Genomic DNA, 20,740 nt, shown 5'->3' on the forward strand with positions numbered 1-20,740 from the left:
TGAAGATCATGATTTATGCCAATAGTGTTATTACAGTGTATGTATTTCACTGTTCAGATTAACTAACACTCCTTGCACTTTCTATTTTAAATGGACGAAAGAGGCCTGCACACAGGAGTTGAATTCCCACACTGGGAGACATGTTGTCAGTCATCTACAAACTGTCTCAGGTCATTCATTCCAAACTTAGAATAGCTAGTTCAACCATTTCCCCACCTTGGATCTTGGATGTTCTTTGCTTTAGGATGATAAAGTTCCTACCATTCCTTATTTTTAAGACTTCATTTAGTTCCATTGAGATAAACAACAATTGGAAGAGGAGGATCTTTAACTAAATAGTGGAAACACTTCTATTTGGTAGATTTGGACTTAGATATTGATGAGCTTGGGCTTACCAGCTGGCGCTAGTGGTAAAGAACCTGCCTGCCAATGCAGGAGGTGCCAGAGACATGGGTTTGATCCCTGGGTCAGGAAGATCCCCTGGAGTAAGGAATGGCAACCCACTCCAGTATTCTTGCCTGGAAAATTCCATGAACAGAGGATCCTGGTGGGCTACAGTCCATGGGGCTGCAGAGTTGGACATGACTGAGCAACTGGGAAGTTGATGTGCTTGGAATTCAGCAAGACTAAAGGACAATCCACTTCCAGTTAAAGAGTGGTCTACCCTCTACCTGCAAACAGGCATGTGAGCACATACACACATATACTCATGAGTTCTTTGACTCTAAATATTTCCTAATAGAAGTATATAGATCAAAAGAGTTTCTAAATGAAGAACAAGAAGGAAACTACTGATCAAATCTTGACTCTTTTGGCTTTACTGGTACACCTGTACAGTTTTTACAATGTACAGATTCTCAACTTATTAGAAAAAAAAAATGTGCTAAAAAGTGATTGGGGCCCTGGAATTTTTAGGGCCTGGCCTTTTGAAAATTCTAGGGTTTGCTCGTCAAGGAGGTAAACAGTTTATATGCTAACAACTATGAAAGGTTAGGAGAGTAAAGAGGACTCAAAGAAATAGAAAAATACCCCGTGCTGTTGGATTGGAAGAATTACTATTGGTAAAATGGCCATACTACCCAAAGCAATCCAAGATTTAATGTGATTCCTATCTAATTACCCATGACCTTTCTCACAGAACTAGAACAAATAATCCTAAGATCCCAAAATTTTATCCTGAAGCTATAAAAGACCCAGAATTGCCAAACCAATCCTGAAGAAAAATAACAAAGCAGGAAGCATAACCCTCCCAGACTTCAGACAATACTACAAGGCTACAGTAATCATAACAGGATAGTATGGGCACAAAGCAGACATATGGATCAGTGAAACAGTATAGAGAGCCCAGAAATAAGCTCACACACCTGTGGTCAGTTCATCTTTGACAAAGGAGGCCAGAATATACAGTGGGAAAATGACAGTCTCTTCAACAAGTGGTGCTGGGAGAGTTGGACAGCCACATGTAAATCAATGAAGCTAGAACACATGTTCTCACCATACAGAAAAATAAACTCAAAATGGCTTAAAGACTTAAACATAAAACATGATACCATAAAACTCTTAGAAGTAGAAACTCTTAGAAGTAAAAACATAGGCAAAACATTCTCTGATGTAAATCATATCAGTGTTTTCTTAGGTCAGTCTCCTGGGACAATAGAAATAAATATATGAAAGTAAATAGGACCTGATCAAAAAAAAAAAAAAGAAGTAAATAGGACCTGATCAAACTTAAAAGCTTTTTCACAGCAAAGGAAACCATAAACAAAATGAAAAGACTACTTAGAGAAAATATTTGCAAGTGATGCAACTGACAAGGGCTTAATTTCCAAAACACACAAGGAGCTCCTACAACTCTACAAGAAAAAGCAAGCGATCTAATTGAAAAATGGGGAGAACACCTAAAGAGACATTTCTCCAAAGAAGAAGTACAGATGGCCAATAGGCACATGAAAAGACAGTTAGCATCACTAATTATTAGTGAAATGCAAATCAAAACTACAATGAGGTTACCACCTCACAGTAGTCAGAACAGTCATCAAAAAAAAAAAGTCTATAAATAACAAATACTGAAGAGGGTGTGGATAAAAGGGAAACCTCTACACTCCTGGTGGGAATGTAAATTAGTGCAGTCACTGTGGAGAACACTGTGGAGGTTTCTCAGAAAACTAAAACTAGAACTACCATATGATCCAAAAATCCCTCCTGGGCATATATCCAGACAAAACTATAATTCAACAACACATTCACTCCTATGTTTATAGCAGCACTATTCACAATAGGAAGACTTAGAAACAATCTAAATGTCCGTTGACAGATGAATGAATACAGATGTGTGTGTGTGTGTGTGTGTGTATAGTGAAATATTACTTTACTACTATATACATCACATCTACATAGGTATATATTTATGTATATGAAAGTGAAAGTGAAGTCACTCAGTCATGTCCGACTCTTTGTAATTCCATGGACTGTAGCCTACCAGGCTCCTCTGTCCATGGAATTTTCCAGGCAGGAGTACCGGAGTGGGTTGCCATGCCCTCCTCCAGGGGATCTTCCCGACCCAGGGATCGAACCTGGGTCTCCTGCATTGCAGGCAGATGCTTTACCATCTGAGCCACCAGGGAAGGTATATGTATATAGACATACATGAAATAATACTCAGCAAAGAAAAAGAACAAAATAATGCCATTTGCAGCAATGTGAATGCAACTAAAGATTATCATGGTAAGTGAAGTCAGAAAGAGAAAGACAAATATCATATGATATCACTTATATGTGGAATCTAAAATATGGCACAAAGGAACCTATGTATGAAATAGAAATTAAATCAGGAACGTAGAGAATAAGCTGGTGGTTGCCAAGGGGGAGAGGGTTGAATTGGGAGTTTGGAATTAGCAGATGCAAACTAGTGTATATAGAATGGGTAAATAACAAGGTCCTACTGTGGAGCACAGGGAACTATATACAATATACTATGATATACCATAATAGAAAAGAATGTGAGAAAAGAATATATATGTGTGTAACTGAGTCACTTTGCTCTATCACATAATATTGTAACATAACACTGTAATGCAGCTGTAAGTCAATAAAAATGAATAAATAAATTAAAAGTTGAAAGCTATGGGGTTTGAATGTTACTGAGCCTCTGCACCATATTTACACAGCTCTACTGGATGAGAGTTCTCAAGCTCAGACACTTGCTCCTTGTTAAGTGAAAATGTTGAAGTGTTGTGAATAGTCCCAGGTAATTAGTTAACTTAGCTGAAAGCAATTTGGTGGCTAACCAATTGGTCCACCCAACTTTTTTTTTTAATTGACTATAATGAAGAAATAGGGGATAATGGTTCTGAATGTAATGACAGGTTTGTCATGGCATGTTTGTGCCTTTGAGCAATACTGTTCATTTTACGGAAGCTCATAAGCTTTTTCCTCTTAATTTTGCCGTGTTTGTTATTAATTGATTTTTAGTTGACAATTCAGATTTTATTCTCTGTTAGTAACAAAGGCTGCTGCTGCTACTGCTGCTAAGTCGCTTCAGTCGTGTCCGACTCTGTGCAACCCCATAGACGGCAGCCCACCAGGCTCCCCTGTCCCTGGGATTCTCCAGGAAATAACACTGGAGTGGGTTGCCATTCCCTTCTCCAATGCATGAAAGTGAAAAGTGAGTAGCCCAGAGATAAATCCACAAACCTATGGACACCTTATCTTCGACAAAGGAGGCAAGAATATACAATGGAGAAAAGACAACCTCTTTAACAAGTGGTGCTGGGAAAGCTGGTCAACCACTTGTAAAAGAAAGAAACTAGAACACTTTCTAGCACCATACACAAAAATAAACTCAAAATGGATTAAAGATCTAAATGTAAGACCAGAAACTATAAAACTCCTAGAGGAGAACATAGGCAAAACACTCTCCGACATAAATCACAGCAGGATCCTCTACGATCCCACCTCCAGAATATTGGAAATAAAAGCAAAAATAAACAAATGGGACCTAATGAAACTTAAAAGCTTTTGCACAACAAAGGAAACTATAAGTAAGGTGAAAAAGACAGCCTCAGATTGGGAGAAAATAATAGCAAACGAAGCAACAGACAAAGGATTCATCTCAAAAATATACAAGCAAACTCCTTGCCCAGCTCAATTCCAGAAAAATTAAATGACCCAATTTCAAAAATGGGCCAAAGAACCCTAAAACAGACATTTTCTCCAAAGAAGACATACAAGATGGCCTAACAAACACATGAAAAGATGCTCAACATCACTCATTATCAGAGAAATGCAAATCAAAACAATGAGGTACCATTACACGCCAGTCAGGATGGCTGCTATCCAAAAGTCTACAAGCAATAAATGCTGGAGAGGTGTGGAGAAAAGGGAACCCTCTTACACTGTTGGTGGGAATGCAAACTAGTACAGCCACTATGGAGAACAGTGTGGAGATTCCTTAAAAAACTGGAATAGAACTGCCATATGACCCAGCAATCCCACTTCTGGGCATACACACTGAGGAAACCAGATCTGAAAGAGACACGTGCACCCCAATGTTCATCGCAGCACTGTTTATAATAGCCAGGACATGGAAGCAACCTAGATGCCCATCAGCAGACGAATGGATAAGGAAGCTGTGGTACATATACACCATGGAATATTACTCAGCCATTAAAAAGAATTCATTTGAATCAGTTCTAATGAGATGGATGAAACTGGAGCCCATTATACAGAGTGAAGTAAGCCAGAAAGAAAAACACCAATACAGTATACTAACGTTATATATGGAATTTTAGAAAGATGTAACGATAACCCTATATGCAAAACAGAAAAAAGAACACAGATGGTACAGAACCAGACTTTGGGACTCTGTGGGAAGAAAGCGAGGTGGGATTGTTTTGAGAGAACAGCATCGAAACAAGTATACTATCAAGGGTAAACAGATCACCAAGCCCAGGTTGGATGCATGAGACAAGTGCTCGGGGCTGGTGCACTGGGAAGACCCAGAGGGATGGGATGGAGAGGGAGGCGGGAGGGGGGATCGGGATGGGGAATACGTGTAAATCCATGGCTGATTCATGTCAATGTATGACAAAAACCACTACAATATTGTAAAGTAATTAGCCTCCAACTAATAAAAATAATGGAAAAAAAAAGAAAAGTGAAAGTGAAGTCGCTCAGTTGTGTCCAACTCTAAGCAACCCCATGGACTGCAGCCTACCAGGCTCCTCCATCCATGGGGTTTTCCAGGCGAGAGTACTGGAGCGGGTTGCCATTTCCTTCTTCAAGTAACAAAGGCAGAACCACCTAAATGATCAGTAATAGAGGACCACAGAGAATAAATTAAAGATCCAATACTGGGGGATCGGTTGGGATGATTTTGGTGGTAGGCCACTAAGAAAGTCAGTTGGAAAAACTGAAATGATTATTGTTGGTGATTACAAGTAACTTTTATCCTAGAGTACACATAACCAAACAAGGGATTCAGGCACAGTTAGCATAAAATCATTTACAGTTTGTTAAGTAGACACACCCAAGCCCTCATTAAAACTTATAATCCTTTTTATTGTCTTTCTTTTATTGTTTTTACTTACTACAAAAGCAATGCATGCTCACTATAGGAAAAAAAAAATATAAGATGTATATCCTTATAACATAATATCTCTAGCATCCAAACTGTAAGAATCAAACAGAAGGTGCTGGGGATCTTGGTCAGCCCTTACACCTATATGCCTATATGAGGCATCTTTCAAGGCCTAGTTCAAGTCCCAACTTCTTTATCATCCTTTCCTAATCAGTCTTATTAACTTTGATATCTCCCTTTTCTGAGGAAAGATGCCAACCATTTGGTACTATTATTTAGCTGTTTCACATGTCTGTGTGTTGTGCTACAAGTAAAATATCAGTTGCACGGTAGAGAGACATCCTTATTAGGCTCCACTGCAGGGCCCTATCATCCTGAGAAAGTCATATTCTAAGTATACAGCAAGTCCTTGTTTAGTCATAAGAAATCAATAACTCGTTTAGAAAATGACAGGAAATTATTCACATCTTGTATTATTTACAGGAAGTAGAAGAACTGGAGCCTGTTTTACAAGAGACTCCTCATGTTCCCATCTTCCAAAACCTGAATGTGTCTTGCCCCAATGGGCTCCAAGTAACCTTCATGGGGCGAGAGTCCCCAGGTGAGTGCCGGCCAGGGGAAGGAGGAGGCAAGGAGGAGGGGAGTTACATAGAAAACACTTGAATCACCATTGAAATCGTGTGCTTTCCTACCAGTTAGATATGTTTGTTGATAATGAATAATGAGCTAATAGTAACCACCATTTTTGAGCACTTACTATGGGCCAGACACTGTCTAAGTGCTTAACATACATGACAAAATACAACTACTGTACTCCAAGTCCTAATAATTTCATTTCACAAAATAAATTGAGACAACAGAAAATTCAATATCTTTAACCATGTCACTCAATTCCTAAGTGGCAGAGGTAAAATGCCATTCTTGGTCCAGTGCTGGCAAAGCTAATGCTCTTAGTAACTACAGTGTGTCTCTGTGTTCTTGCCTCTGCAAAGGGCCACATGTACAGAACTTTGCTGGTCTAATCAAAGCAAAGGGGAGTGAGCATAGAGTAGATAGAGATAAGTGCAGGTTAAATGGATGAAGAATACCAGTCTTGTTTCCAGGTATCAGCATATACTTTTATAGGGTGCATGCATGCTAAGTTGCTTCAGTCATGTCCGACCCCATGGACTGTAGCCCACCAAGCTTCTCTGTCCATGGGATTCTCCAGGAAAATACTGGAGTGGGTTTCTGTATCCTCCTCCAGGGGTTCTTCCCAACCCAGTGATCAATCCTGTCTCTTACATCTCCTGCATTGGCAGGTGGGTTCTTTACCACTAGTGCCACCTGGGAAGCCCATACTTTTATAGAGTTTATGGCACCTTATTAAGATGAATAAGTACAATCAGTTCAGTTCAGTCCAGTCGCTCAGTCGTGTCCGACTTTCGCGACCCCATGAATCGCAGCCAGGCCTCCCTGTCCATCACCAACTCCCGGAGTTTACCCAAACTCATGTCCATCGAGTCAGTGATGCCATCCAGCCATCTCATCCTCTGTCATCCCCTTCTCCTCCTGCCCCCAATCCCTCCCAGCATCAGGGGCCTTTCCAATGAGTCAACTCTTCACATGAGGTGGCCAAAGTATTGGAGTTTCAGCTTCAGCATCAGTCCTTCCAATGAACACCCAGGACTGATCTCCTTTACAATGAACTGGTTAGATCTCCTTGCAGTCCAAGGGACTCTCAAGAGTCTTCTCCAACACCACAGTTGAAAAGCATCAATTTTTCAGCACTCAGCTTTCTTCACAGTCCAACTCTCACATCCGTACATGACCACTGGAAAAACCATAGCCTTGACCAGACGGACCTTTGTTGGCAAAATAATGCCTCTCCTTTTTAATATGCTATCTAGGTTGGTCATAACTTTCCTTCCAAGGAGTAAGCATCTTTTAATTTCATGGCTTCAGTCACCATCTGCAGTGATTTTGGAGCCCCCCAAAATAAAGTCTGACACTGTTTCCACTGTTTCCCCATCTATTTCCCATGAAGTGATGGGACCAGATGCCATGATCTTAGTTTTCTGAATGTTGAGCTTTAAGCCAACTTTTTCACTGTCCTCTTTCACCCTCATTAGGAGGCTTTTTATTTCCTCTTCAGTTTCTGCCATAAGGGTGGTGTCATCTGCATATCTGAGGTTATTGATATTTCCCCCGGCAATCTTGATTCCAGCTTGTGCTTCTTCCAGCCCAGCGTTTCTCATGATGTACTCTGCATATAAGTTAAATAAGCAGGGTGACAATATACAGCCTTGACATACTCCTTTTCCTATTTGGAACCAGTCTGTTGGTCTATGTCCAGTTCTAACTGTTGCTTCCTGACCTGCATATAGGTTTCTCAAGAGGTGGGTCAGGTGGTCTGGTATTCCCATCTCTTTCAGAATTTTCCACAGTTTATTGTGATCCACACAGTCGAAGACTTTGGCATAGTCAATAAAGCAGAAATAAATGTTTTTCTGGAACTCTCTTGCTTTTTCGATGTTCCAGCGGATGTTGGCTATTTGATCTCTGGTTCCTCTGCCTTTTCTAAAACCAGCTTGAACATCTGGAAGTTCATGGTTCACGTATTGCTGAAGCCTGGCTTGGAGAATTTTGAGCATTACTTTACTAGCGTGTGAGATGAGTGCAACTGTGTGGTAGTTTGAGCATTCTTTGGGATTGCCTTTCTTAGGGATTGGAATGAAAACTGACCTTTTCCAGTCATGTGGCCACTGCTGAGTTTTCCACATTTGCTGGCATATTGAGTGCAGCACTTTCACAGCATCATCTTTCAGGCTTTGAAATAGGTCAACTGGAATTCCATCACCTCCACTAGCTTTGTTTGTAGTGATGCTTTCTAAGGCCCACCTGACTTCACATTCCAGGATGTCTGGCTCTAGGTGAGTGGTCACATCATTGTGATTATCTGGGTCATGAAGATCTTTTTTGTACAGTCCTTCTGTGTATTCTTGCCACCTCTTCTTAATATCCTCTGCTTCTGTTAGGTCCATACCATTTCTGCCCTTTATTGAACCCATCTTTGCATGAAATGTTCCCTTGGTACAATAGAACTTCTTTAATCCAATGCAGGGAGGCTATCCATACTGGTGATTTGATTTGAATATCATTTAAATGGAGACCCACTATTGCAGTAGAATTAGGAGAGGCAACACAGCAAGTTGCTAAGCTGGGATTTGGGTTCTAATTAATTGTATGGCCCTTATAAGAGCTTACCACCTCAGGGCCATAGTTCCCCACTTGAGAAATGGTACATTGTATCAGTGAATCACATTTTTTTCACAATCAAATACCCTCTTTATTATAATTCGTGTGTGTGTGTGTATGTATGCATGCACTCAGTCACTCAGCCAAGTCCAACTCTTTGCATCCGCATGAACTGTAGCCCGCCAGGCTCCTCTGTCCATGGGATTCTCCAGGCAAGAATTCTGGAGCGGGTTGCCATTTTCTACTCTAGGGGATCTTTCCGACCTAGGGATCAAACTCGTGTCTCCTGCATTAGCATACAGATTCTTCAGCACTGAACCACTTGGGAAGCTCCCCCACCCCACCCCCATAATTCCCTTCTGTAGACCATATTTGAAAAGTGTATCCATCAAAGATAAAGAGTATGCGAATTGAAAAACAATTCAATGGTATATTCATTTGCCAGCCGAATGAGAAGAAACAATATTGTAGCTATTGTGTCTCAGTTTTACTTTTCATTAGGCTTTCTGAATTATTAAAAATAGAGTCTGGACCTTTGTTTCTATTTCTGGGAATTCCTAGTGGTCCAAGTTTTCCATGATGGGATCGACTGTGTGTGCTACTAAGACTGAAGGCCCTGGAGGGCCTTCCAAAGTCAAACATGCTATGAATGTACTGAGAGGGATATTGTTTTCAAGTTCAGAGACATAATTGTTTGCTGTTTGTTTTCTTGATTCTGTTATCAAACCACAGCTTCATACTTGTTTTACCTGTCTTTTCTGTTAGTTTCATTTCCTAGTCTGATGTTTTCATGTTTGTGTTAGAGTGGAAATGTAATTAATAATAACTCTGCCTGGAACACATAATCTTTCTAAAATGTTCCATGTATTGCATGCCAAGTAACTTCAGTCGTGTCTGACTCTTTGTTACCCTATGGACTGTAGCCCTCCAGGTTACTCTGTCCATAGAATTCTCCAAGCAAGTATACTGGAGTGGGTGGCCATGCCCTCCACTAGGGGATCTTCCTGGCCCAGGGACCGAACCCACATCTCTTGCATCTCCTGCATTGGCAAGCAGGTTCTTTACCACTAGTGCCACCTGGGAAGCCCCTATATTATGTATATTCTAATTCAAGTCTGAACATAATGACAACATAAACATCAAAGTAACACTGTTTTCATACAATCAGCCTAGGGCAAGGGAAAGAAGGTGGCATAGTGTAAGAAGGAAGAGCCTAGAAACTTGAGTTCTTTCCAGGGTGACCTTGAAGAAGTTATAACCCACCACCCTGAATTTCTTCATTTGTAAAATAACATCTACTAAACAGGATTGTTATAAATATTAAATGATAAAATACTTCCTAATCGGGAGACTATTACTGCACTGTTAGGTTTTTGTTTGTTTGTTTTTAATCGTGGTAGCAGTGGTTGTTTTTTCAGTATAAGGGAAAGGCTGAGCACAGAGACTTGCTTTCAAATCTTAGCTCTTACTAGCTGTGTGACCTTAAAGAAGTAACCCTCCATTAATTCATCTAAAAACTCTGGAAAATGAAAGTGTCTACCTTAAAGGGTTGTTGAGGTAGGCTGAACAAAATGCATATGCAAAGCATTTAACATGTAGAAATATATCAACAGATGTTTATTATTTTTTTTATTATTCCTTCTTTGACTTGAAGGGTCCCATGAAGGATGTTCCTTCAAAAATATTTTCCTACTAGTCCTATATAGTTCTTGAAATGCCATCATTTCATATTAGTAAACCACTTTATTTTTCCTCCAGAACCAATAGCATTTTATTTTAACTTTTAATACAGAAAATGTAATAGATAATATAACATATTCATGTGACAGCCAGACAAAATATTGTTTTCTGTCATACTTTAATCAAAATATTTTTTAAAATTTCGTAGTTGTAACCCCAAATTTCTCATTATGTTCTATTCCTTTTCTTTCTCCTATAGTAAACAAGATTTAGATTTTTGTGCAAGTAGGTTTGTACAAATATGCTATATGTATGCCTTTATAATAACAAATAATGTGAGTAATGCAAAATTTACACAAATTATATTGTAAATATTTTTCTGCAAATAGCCTTTTTATTCAATCTCTATTTTGGATATCCAAGATGATACACATGTATCAAATAGATTTATTTAAAAATGTAGATAACATGTAATCAGATGAAGAGACTGTGATTTTTTAATGTACTCCATCACTGATAGACATTGGATTTCATGTTAGTAAATGACTTTTTAAACGGAGAAGAGGAAATTATTCAATTAGCAAAACCTGAGTAGGTGCTGTGTGCCAGAAATTCTCAATAATGGTACTTTCCTTTGGAGGAATTGATTAGGTGCTTTTCTCCTTGATTACCAGTTAAGAGTAGAACCATGAGAAAAATCTGGACTTGGTTAGAGAAGAGAAGACTGTGTAAACTTTGGAAGATGGTAAGTGATTTAAAAAGAACGGGCCTGAGTGAATGATTTCTCCTGGTGCTCCAGGTGACTGGGGGACTGCCAGGGAGCATTGTGCATCCCTGGAAGAGAGATAAAAGAAAAGAGGATGAAAGAAAAATACCAACAGGAAGAAAAGGCAATATCTAAGACAGCATAACTGCTCACCTCCTAATTTTGTCCTGAAATGTCCTGAACATCAGTAGAGAGAATGGCTAATACATGAAAAAAGTGCCTATTAAATAAATGGCCTTATTTACTATATAGAAAGGCAGCAAAAAGGGACTTCTCTGGTGGTCCGGTCGTTAAGAATCTGCCTGCCAGTGCAGAGGACCCAGGTTCCATCCCCGGTCTGAGAAAACCAGGATGCCATGGAGCCTCTAACCCTATGCATCACAACTACTGAGCCTGCCCACCTAGAGCCTGTGGTCTGCAACAAGAGGAGCCACCGCACCAAGAAGCCCACGTACCTCAGCTAGAGAAAGCCAGAGCAACGAAGAAGACCCAGCACAGTCATAAAAAATAGCTTTTTTAAAGGCAGCAAATAATCCATATTTGGGCCATTCTGTCATGACATGAAAACTGTCCTCGTGTCCAGATATAAACAAAATAATGAAAAAAATTAAGAAGATGAAACTCCAGCCACACAGCATTGCCCAGTTCACAGTAAGCCTTTTTTTTTTTCTTTTTAAGATCAACGTATTGTAGATGAGGAACCCACGTGGGATATCATGGTCCGACAGAACTACCCCCAGAAGGTGAAGCACTGTGAGTTCTACAAAATGGTGATGCCACCGCTGGAGCAGGAAGCATCAAGAGTTATCACCAGTCAAGGCACCGTTGTCAAATACATGCTGGATGGATCCACACAGGTAAAGGACTATGTTAAATTACACTCTTCCTGCTGCAAAGTAAAATACAAACGAGCTGGAGGTGGGTCATAGTGCTATGACAGGGAAGAGAAACAGCTCATTTGAAAAATGAATAATGCTTTAAAAATGACACAGAATGTTATAATTGGAAGAAAAACACTGCCTTAGATGGTATACCTACTAGACAGATATTGACAGAAACTAAGTGTTTGAATGTGATGAAATTTTAAACGTAGTCATTAGAAAAATTGAAACAGGGTGAATCATTTCCCAATTACAGAGAAGAAGGGTGAAGAATGGAAAATCGTAAAACAAGTCAAACTGATAAAATACATGAAATGAAAATAAACAAAACAGCGAGTAAATGGAAAACAAAGTAATGTCACTGTTTTGTACTTTCGTGTTATTGGCTCTGTTGTCTCTGAGCTCCAGATCTCTAAATCATAACACGCTTTATCCTACTGGATCTGCAAGTCAGCAAGTTCCACTTCATTGAGCTATTTTTAACCTATTGCAGTCTGACACGCAGTATTGTTAACCAGTTTCTTCCTCGTTTCTTAGAATGCTCCCCTTTGGCTTTTTCTTCAGATTCTCTTTGCAGATGGGACTGTGAGCAGCAGTCCCGATTCAGGGCCTGTCAGTCTTCCTACTGACATGCCAGCCAGTGCTCACAGTGCGGACTTGATGGACACGCTTTCTCAGCAGAAATCAGAAACAGCGCCATCAGAGACTGTCATCACAAAGAAAGGTAGTAACTGAAGCCTCTCAATTTATAATGGATTTAATCAGTCCAAGAGCTTAATAAATGCTCAGCATTATTATTACTATTATTATGCTTATCTTTTTGTTGAATAAATGCAAATTTCAATGGGAATCACTGCATTACACATTTCTTGATCACTTTGATCTTTTTGTATTAAATAGCAAACATTTTCCTATGTCATTATGTACTCTGAAATGGAGGTGATGGTGGTTTAGTCACTAAGTCGTGTCCACCTCTTGCAACCCCAGGACTGTAGCCCTCCAATCTTCTCTGTCCATGAAATTTTCCAGGCAAGAATACTGGAATGCGTTGCCATTTCCTTCTCCAGGGGATCTTCCCGACCCAAGGCTTGAATCTGGGTCTCCTGCACTGTAGGCAGATTTTTGCCAACTGAGCCACCAGAGACGATGTTAGCTCTCACACCCGGGCCGCTGTTTTAGGGTTAGATGAGCATCAGTGATATCAAGGTTCTAGGCAGGCTTCTCTGTCCTCCTCCTTTCCTCAGAAGAGCAAGAAGACCACGTCAGCTCCAGGTATGCGGTCCTCATGTCGTAACTTCCAAAGCAGAAAGGGAAGAGGGCGAAGAATGTCTGTAATATGTATAGCTGGGTTACTGTGCTGTATGACAGAGATTGGCACAACATTGTAAATCAATTATGCTTCAATTAAAAAAAGGTGAATTTTAAAATGAAGAAAGGAAACAGGGTGAACATAAGAGTTTTCATGTGTCCCTTTTTCCTCTTTCTTTTTTACTTTTTAAATTATGAAAGTATGATAACACATTTACAGGAAACTTAGAAAATGCAGAACAAATTTACATACAGTTCCACTGTATACTGCAATTATTTTTAAGTAGATAAATTAAGATTTTTAGTATAATTTGTACCCCACTATTGTATGAAAATTGTTTAAATCTTGATTATGTTGAATTGGCTCATGGTGCTTTTCATGTCTACTATACCCTTCTACTTTTCTGTATTTTCATTCTATTAATTTCTGAGAGTTTGATCCTGAAACTTCACATGTCTTTCTTTATCAGGGAGAAAAATACTTCCAGAGTCCACCAGCACCTCCCCTCCCCACCCAGGTCTCCTCTTATATCTCATTGACTAGACCTGGATGTTATATCTCATTGACTAGACCTGGATGGGGACCTAGGCTGGGAAAACAGCATCCAACAGTTTTGGCTTTTCTCTCAGGAGATGAGCACTACTAGTAGGGACAAAGGAAGGTGGAGAAGAGTTGGGTGAGCAATCAACAGTGTCTGTCACGATCTAAATTACTTGCTCTCCTCCGAGACAATTGCAGTTTTTACCCCTACCTCCATCACAGTATGAAGATGTCTGCCTCCTCATACCTTTGCTAATGCTGTGGTCTGTCTTCTCATCTTGCTCAGTTTGAAAGGTAATTAACACATCTTATTATATTATTTTGCCTTTCTTTGACTACTGGTGAGATTAAACATTTAAAGATGCTTATTGCTTTTTTTTTTTCTTTTTGTGAATTTTCTATTCACATCTTTCCTTGGTTTACTGTTGGGATGCTCATCATTTTCATTTTAAGAAATCTTTACATATAGGAGATGTGTGCTTATGTAGCAGGCACAATTCTGGATACTTTAAAATATTAAATCAAAAAAAAAAATATTAAATCAGCAAATCCTCACAACAGCTCTGTGAGGTATATATCTATATATATCTTAATAATTTCAATTTACAGACAAGGTAATTGTGACACAGAGAGGTTAAGTAATTAACTTCCTTGAGATTTCTCAGCTAGTCAGTGGTAAAGTTGGGATTTGAGTCAGGGCAACTAATCCCCAAATTGCACTGTCATGCATTACAAATTTTTCTCAATGTCTCATATGCCTTTAATAATCTGTGAGACCAAGATTTAATCTTTTTTTCCCAAGTTCACAGCTCACCACAGTATCCAGGAACCCTCATAGGAAGACAAAGTGAATTATTTATTATAACTCAAATTTTAAAGAAATACTGGGTCATGCTTCCCAGGTGGTGCTAGTGGTAAATAACCCACCTGCCAGTGCAGGAGACTAAAAGACTCGGGTTTGATCCCTGGATTGGGAAGATCCCCTGGAGAAGGAAATGGCAACTCACTCCAGTATTCTTGCCTGGAGAATCCCATGGACGGAGGAGCCTGGTGGGCCATATGATTCATGGGGTCGCAAAGAGTTGGACACGACTTAAGTGACTCAGCAGCAGCACCTATGCCATGCCAAGTCGCTTCAGTCACGTCCAGCTCTTTGAGACCCCGTGGACTGTAGCCCACCAGGCTCCTCTGTCCACGGGATTCTCCAGCAGGAATACCAGAGTGGGTTACCATGTCCTCCTTCAGGGATCTTCCAATCCAGGAATCTCTTCTACTTCCTGCACTGGCAGGCAGGCTTTTTAACACTAGCACCACCTGGGAAGCCCCCTGCAAAAGCAACTCATTCCTTTGGTCTCTATAATAGTTCTATTTTGTTTTCTTCCATAATGTTTTCCACAGTGACTGTATCAATTTAATTTCCCCCGGTAGTGTTGTTTGTTCTCCATACTGTCTCCAGCATTTGTTATCTGTGTTCTTTTTGATGACAGTCATTCTCAGAGGTGTGAGGTAGTATCTCATTGTGGTTGATTTGCATTTCTCTGCAAATCAGGGATGGGGAGCATCTTTTCAGTCCTTGTTGGCCATCTGCCTTTCCTCTTTGGAAAAATGTCTATTCAGTTCTTCTGCCCATTTTTTAATCAGGTTTTTTTTATTGAGTTGTATGAACTATTTATATATGTTGGATTTTAACTCTTTATCAGTCATATCATTTGCAAATTTTTCCTCCCATTCAGTAAGTTGTCTTTTCATTTTATCAATGGTTTCCTTTCCTGTGCAATATCCAAAAAACACCAAAACCAGTAATTCAAGAACAGACACCCCAATGTTCATAACAATGTTATTTACAAGTGCCAAGATATGGAAGCAACCTAAGCATCCATCAACAGATAAGTGGATAAAGAAGATGTGGTAAGATGTGATACATACATACAATGGAATACTACTCATCCATAACAAAAGAATGAAAATGTACCATTTGCAGCAACGTGGATGGACTTGGAGGGCATTATACTAAGTGAAATAAATCAGATACAGAAAGATAAATGCTGTATGATATCACTTTTATGTGAAATCTAAAAAATACAACAAACTAATGAAGGTAACAAAAAAGAGGCAAACTCACAGATATAGAGAAGAAACTAGTAGTTACAATGGGGAGAGGAAAGAGGAAAAGGACAGTATGGGGTGGAGGATTAAGAGGTACAAACTATGACATATAAAATTAACTACACGGATATATTGTAAAACACAGATTATATAACCAGTATTTTATAATACCTATCAATGAAGCATAGCCTTTCAAAATCATGAATCATTATATTGAATACCTGTAACTTATATAATATTGCAGCAACTGCACTTCAATTAAAAAAATAATGAAATAGATTTTTCTTGGACAGTAGCAGAAGATTCCTTGTTGGGTGGATGAAAGTATTCCTATAGCTTTCTAGACTTCCCAGCTCAGTAGCTCTCTCTCTTATGTATACAAGAGGACTTGATGTAAGGGTGGTCTGCATAGCCGCTTCTCTAATTGTCTGATTCCAAAGTCTTCTGCCTCCAGAGCAGTGTATCCAGATTTCTTCACAGCTCTTAAATCTAAACTGACACAATCTCTCATTTTTAAACTTACTGTTTAGTAACTAATTCGTGTCCAACTCTGTGACCCCATGGAATGCCAGCACACCAGGCTTCCCTATCTTTCACTATCTCCCAGAGTTGGCTCAAAATCATGTCCATTGAGTCAGTGATGCCATCTAGCCATCTCATCCTCTGTTACCCACTTCTCCTTCTGCCCTCAGTAGCATCAGGGTCTTTTCCAGTGAACTGACTGTTCACATCAGGTGGCCAAAGTAGTGGAGCCTTAGCTTCAGCATCAGTCCTTCCAATGAATATTCAGGTTTGATTTCCTTTAGGGTTGACTGGTATGATCTCCTTGTTTTCTAAGGGACTCTCAAGAGTCTTCTCCAGCACCATGGTTCGAAAGCATCAATTCTTCCTCACTGCCTTCTTTATGGTCCAACTCTCACATCTGTACATGACTACTGGAAAACTATAACTTTGACTAAGCAGACCTTTGTCTGCAAAGTGATGTCTTTGCTTTTTAATACGCTGTCGAAGTTTGTCATAGCTTTTCTTTCAAAGAGTAAGCATCTTTTAATTTCATGGCTGTCACCATCCACAGACTATATTTTTAGAGCAATTTTAGTTTTACAGGAAAAAAATAGCAGAAAGTAGAATTCCCAAAGTCTCCCTCTCTTCCAGGCCCATGGTTTTTCCCTATTTTTACTATCTCAAAAGTGTGGTACATTTGTTACAACTGAAGAACCAGTGTTGACACATTATTATTAACTCAAGTCCATATAGTTTACATTAAGGTTCTCTTTCTGTGTTGTACAGTTCTATGAATTATGACAAGTATATGTCATTAATCTACCATTTCAATATTATACAGGATAGTTTCACTATCTGAAATATCCCCTAGGCTCTACTTATTCAAACTTCTCCTTTCCCCGACCCTGACCCATCCCTGTCTAGAACACCTGGCAGCCTCTGATCTTTTTATTTTCTCCATTGTTTTGCTATTTTGAGAATATCATACCATTGGAATCAGATAACATGCAGTCTTTGTAGACTGTCTTCTTTCACTTAGCAATATGCATTTAAGATTCCTCGAGGTCTTTTCATGACTTGGTAGTTCATTTCTTATCACAGAATAATAGTCCATTGTATATATGTGCAATGGTTTATCCATCCACCTATTGAGGGATATATTGGTTGCTTCCAGGTTTCGGGAAATTATAAATAAAGCTGCTTATGAACATCTGCATGCATGCAACTGTGTAAGAAACTTTATAAGAAACAGCCAGGGCCTCTTCCAAAGAGGCTGCACATTTTTGCACTTTCATCAGCAATGAAGAAGAGTTCCTGTTGCCCCCTGTTCTTCTCAGCATTTGGTATTGTTAGTTTTTGGGTTTTAGCCCAAAGGGGTTGTCTAAGGATGCTTTACAAACAGCTGAGGAAAGAAGAAAAGTGAAAGACAGGGGAGAAAAGAAAAGATATTCCCTTTATCAAGGAGAGGAAAAAAAGGCCTTTTAAAATGAATGATGCAAAGAAATAGAGGAAAACAATAGAATGAGAAAGACTAGAGATCTTGTCAAGAAAATTGGGGATATCAAGGAAACATTTCATGCAAGATGGGTACAATAAAGAACTAAAGAAATGATAAGGACCTAACAGAAGCAAAAGAGATTAAGAAGAGGTGGCAAGAATACACAGAAGTGTTAAAAAAAAAAAATCTTAATGATCCAGATAACCCAGACAAATGTGTGAGGTCAAGTGGGCCTTAGGAAGCATTACTATGAACAAAGCTAGTGGAGGTGACAGAATTCCAGCTGAGCTACTTAAAATCCTAAAAGGTGATGCTGTCAAAGTTCTGCACTCACTATATCTGAAAATTTGGAAAACTCATAAGTGGCCACAGGACTGTAGAAGTCGGTTTTCATTCCAATCCCGAAGACAGGTAATGCCAAAGCATGTTCAAACTACTGCACAACTGCACTCGTCTCACATACTAGCCAGGTTTTACTCAAAATCCTTCAAGCTAGGCTTCAGCAGTACATGAACTAAGAACTTCTAGATGTACAAGCTGGGTTTAGAAAAGGCACAGGAACCAGAGATCAAGTTGCCAACATTCACTGGATCGTAGAGAAAGCAAGGGAGCTCCGGAAAAACATCTACTTCTGCTTCATTGACTGTGCTAAAGCCTTTGACTGTGTGGATCACAACAAACTGGAAAATTCTTAAAGAGTTGGGAATACCAGACCACCTTACCTGTCTACTGAGAAAGCTTCATGTGGGTCAAGACGCAATAGTTAGAACCAGACGTGGAATGATCTGGTTCAAAATTCAAACTGGTTCAAAACTGGGGAGGGAGTATGACGAGGCTGTATATTGTCATCCTGCTTATTTAGCTTATATGCAGAGTACGTGTCTGCTCATTAAGTCGCTTCAGTCACGTCTGACTCTTTGTGACCCTGTGGACGATAGCCCACCAGGCTCCTCTGTCCATGGGATTCTCTAGGCAAGAATGCTGGAGTGGGTTGCCATTTCCTCCTCCAGGGGATCTTCCCAACTCAGGGATCAAACCCATGTCTCCTGTGTCTCCTCCACTGCAGGCAAATTCTTTACCTGCTGAGCCATTGGGGAAGCCTCACTAATTATTAGAGAAATGCAAATTAAAACTACAGTGAGATATCATCTCACACCAGTCAGAATGGCCATCATCAAAAAAATCTACAAATAATAAATGCTGGAAAGGATGTGGAGAAAAGGGAACCCTCTTTCATTGTTGGTGGGAATGTAAACTGAAACAGCCACTATGGAGAACAGTGTGGAGATTCCTTAAAAAATGAGGAATAAAGCTACCATATAACCCAACAATCCCACTACTGAACATTCACTCTTGAGAAAACCATAATTGGAAAAGACACATGGACCCCAGTGTTCATAATAGCACTGTTTAAAGTAGCTAGGACATGGAAGTAACCTAGATGTCCATCAACAGATGAATGGATAAAGAAGATGTGGTATATATTCCACTACTTGCATATATATATATTTATATATATATATATAATGGAATATTACTCTCCATAAAAAAGAACAAATTTGAGTCTGTTCTAGTGAGATGGGTGAACTTAGAACCTATTTTACAGAGTGAAGTAAGTCAGAAAGAGAAAAACAAATATTGTATATTAACATATACATATGGAATCTAGAAAAATGGTATTGATGAGCCTATTTGCAGGGGAGGAATGAAGATGCAGATATATTGAGAGAATGGACTTGTGGGCACAGTGGGTGAAGGAAAGAGTGGGATGAAATAGTGGGAGAAATTAGCATCAACTATATGCACTACCATGTGTAAAATAGATAGCTGGTACGAAGTTGCTATATAATACAGGGAGCTCAGCATGATGCTCTGTGATGACCCAAAGGGGTGGAGTCGGGGGAGGGGAGGGAGGCTCAAGAGGGAGATGACACATGTGTAATTATGGTGAATTTGCATTTTCGAATGGCGGAACCAACACAACATTGTAAATTTAATATCCTTTGTTTTTTTTTAATTATGTAGAAATGTACAAAGAATTATTAATTCACAGACTATACAGAAACAGACAATAGCCATATTTGCCCCATATTCAAACTTTGACCATTTTTATTCTATATCCTTGCAGACTTTTTAATGTACAATGTCAATTTATTCAGTAGAAGTATATTTAGTTCTTGAAAGGGTAGAAGAGCTTCTTCACTCCTTATCATTTAATCCTATTTCTTTAAATCTGAAATAATTAAGTCCTTTCATTGTCTTCAGATTTGCTTTTGTATATTTTGAAATATGATTTTAGATACTTACAAATTTAGAACTGTTTTATCTTTATGAGCAATTTAACAGTTTGTCAGTATACAATGACTTTTTAGTCTAGGATTCTGTTTTTTGCCCTAATACTGATTTTATTATAGCTACACCAGCTATTGTTTAGTACTTTCCCAGTATAACTTTTTCCACACTTTATTTTACTTTCTGTGGTTTATGTTTAAAAATGTCTCTTGTGAGCAGTGTGCATGTGTGTTCACTTGCTTCATTCATGTCTGACTCTTTGCAATCCCATGAAGTATAATCCACCCAGGCTCATCTGTCCATTGGATTATCCCATCAAGAATACTGCAGTGGGTTACCATTTCCTCTT

The 20,740-nt window shown here is 39.2% G+C and overlaps 1 protein-coding gene and 1 non-coding gene across 2 annotated transcripts in view; one reads left to right on the forward strand and one right to left on the reverse strand.

Annotated features, from left to right (window-relative positions):
* The window catches only part of SPAG17 (sperm associated antigen 17), a 232,357-nt gene that overhangs the window by 151,961 nt on the left and 59,656 nt on the right, over positions 1-20,740 (forward strand). Inside the window, exons 26-28 of the mRNA XM_043459617.1 lie at positions 6,062-6,179; positions 11,940-12,118; positions 12,707-12,866. Coding sequence (XP_043315552.1) covers positions 6,062-6,179; positions 11,940-12,118; positions 12,707-12,866 — 457 coding nt within the window. The remainder of the gene's footprint in view (positions 1-6,061; positions 6,180-11,939; positions 12,119-12,706; positions 12,867-20,740) is intronic.
* TRNAC-GCA lies at positions 2,553-2,624 on the reverse strand. Its single transcript has one exon. It is a non-coding gene; the product is annotated as a tRNA-Cys (tRNA).

Source organism: Cervus canadensis, chromosome 2, assembly GCF_019320065.1.
Source record: "Cervus canadensis isolate Bull #8, Minnesota chromosome 2, ASM1932006v1, whole genome shotgun sequence".
NCBI lineage: Eukaryota > Metazoa > Chordata > Mammalia > Artiodactyla > Cervidae > Cervus > Cervus canadensis.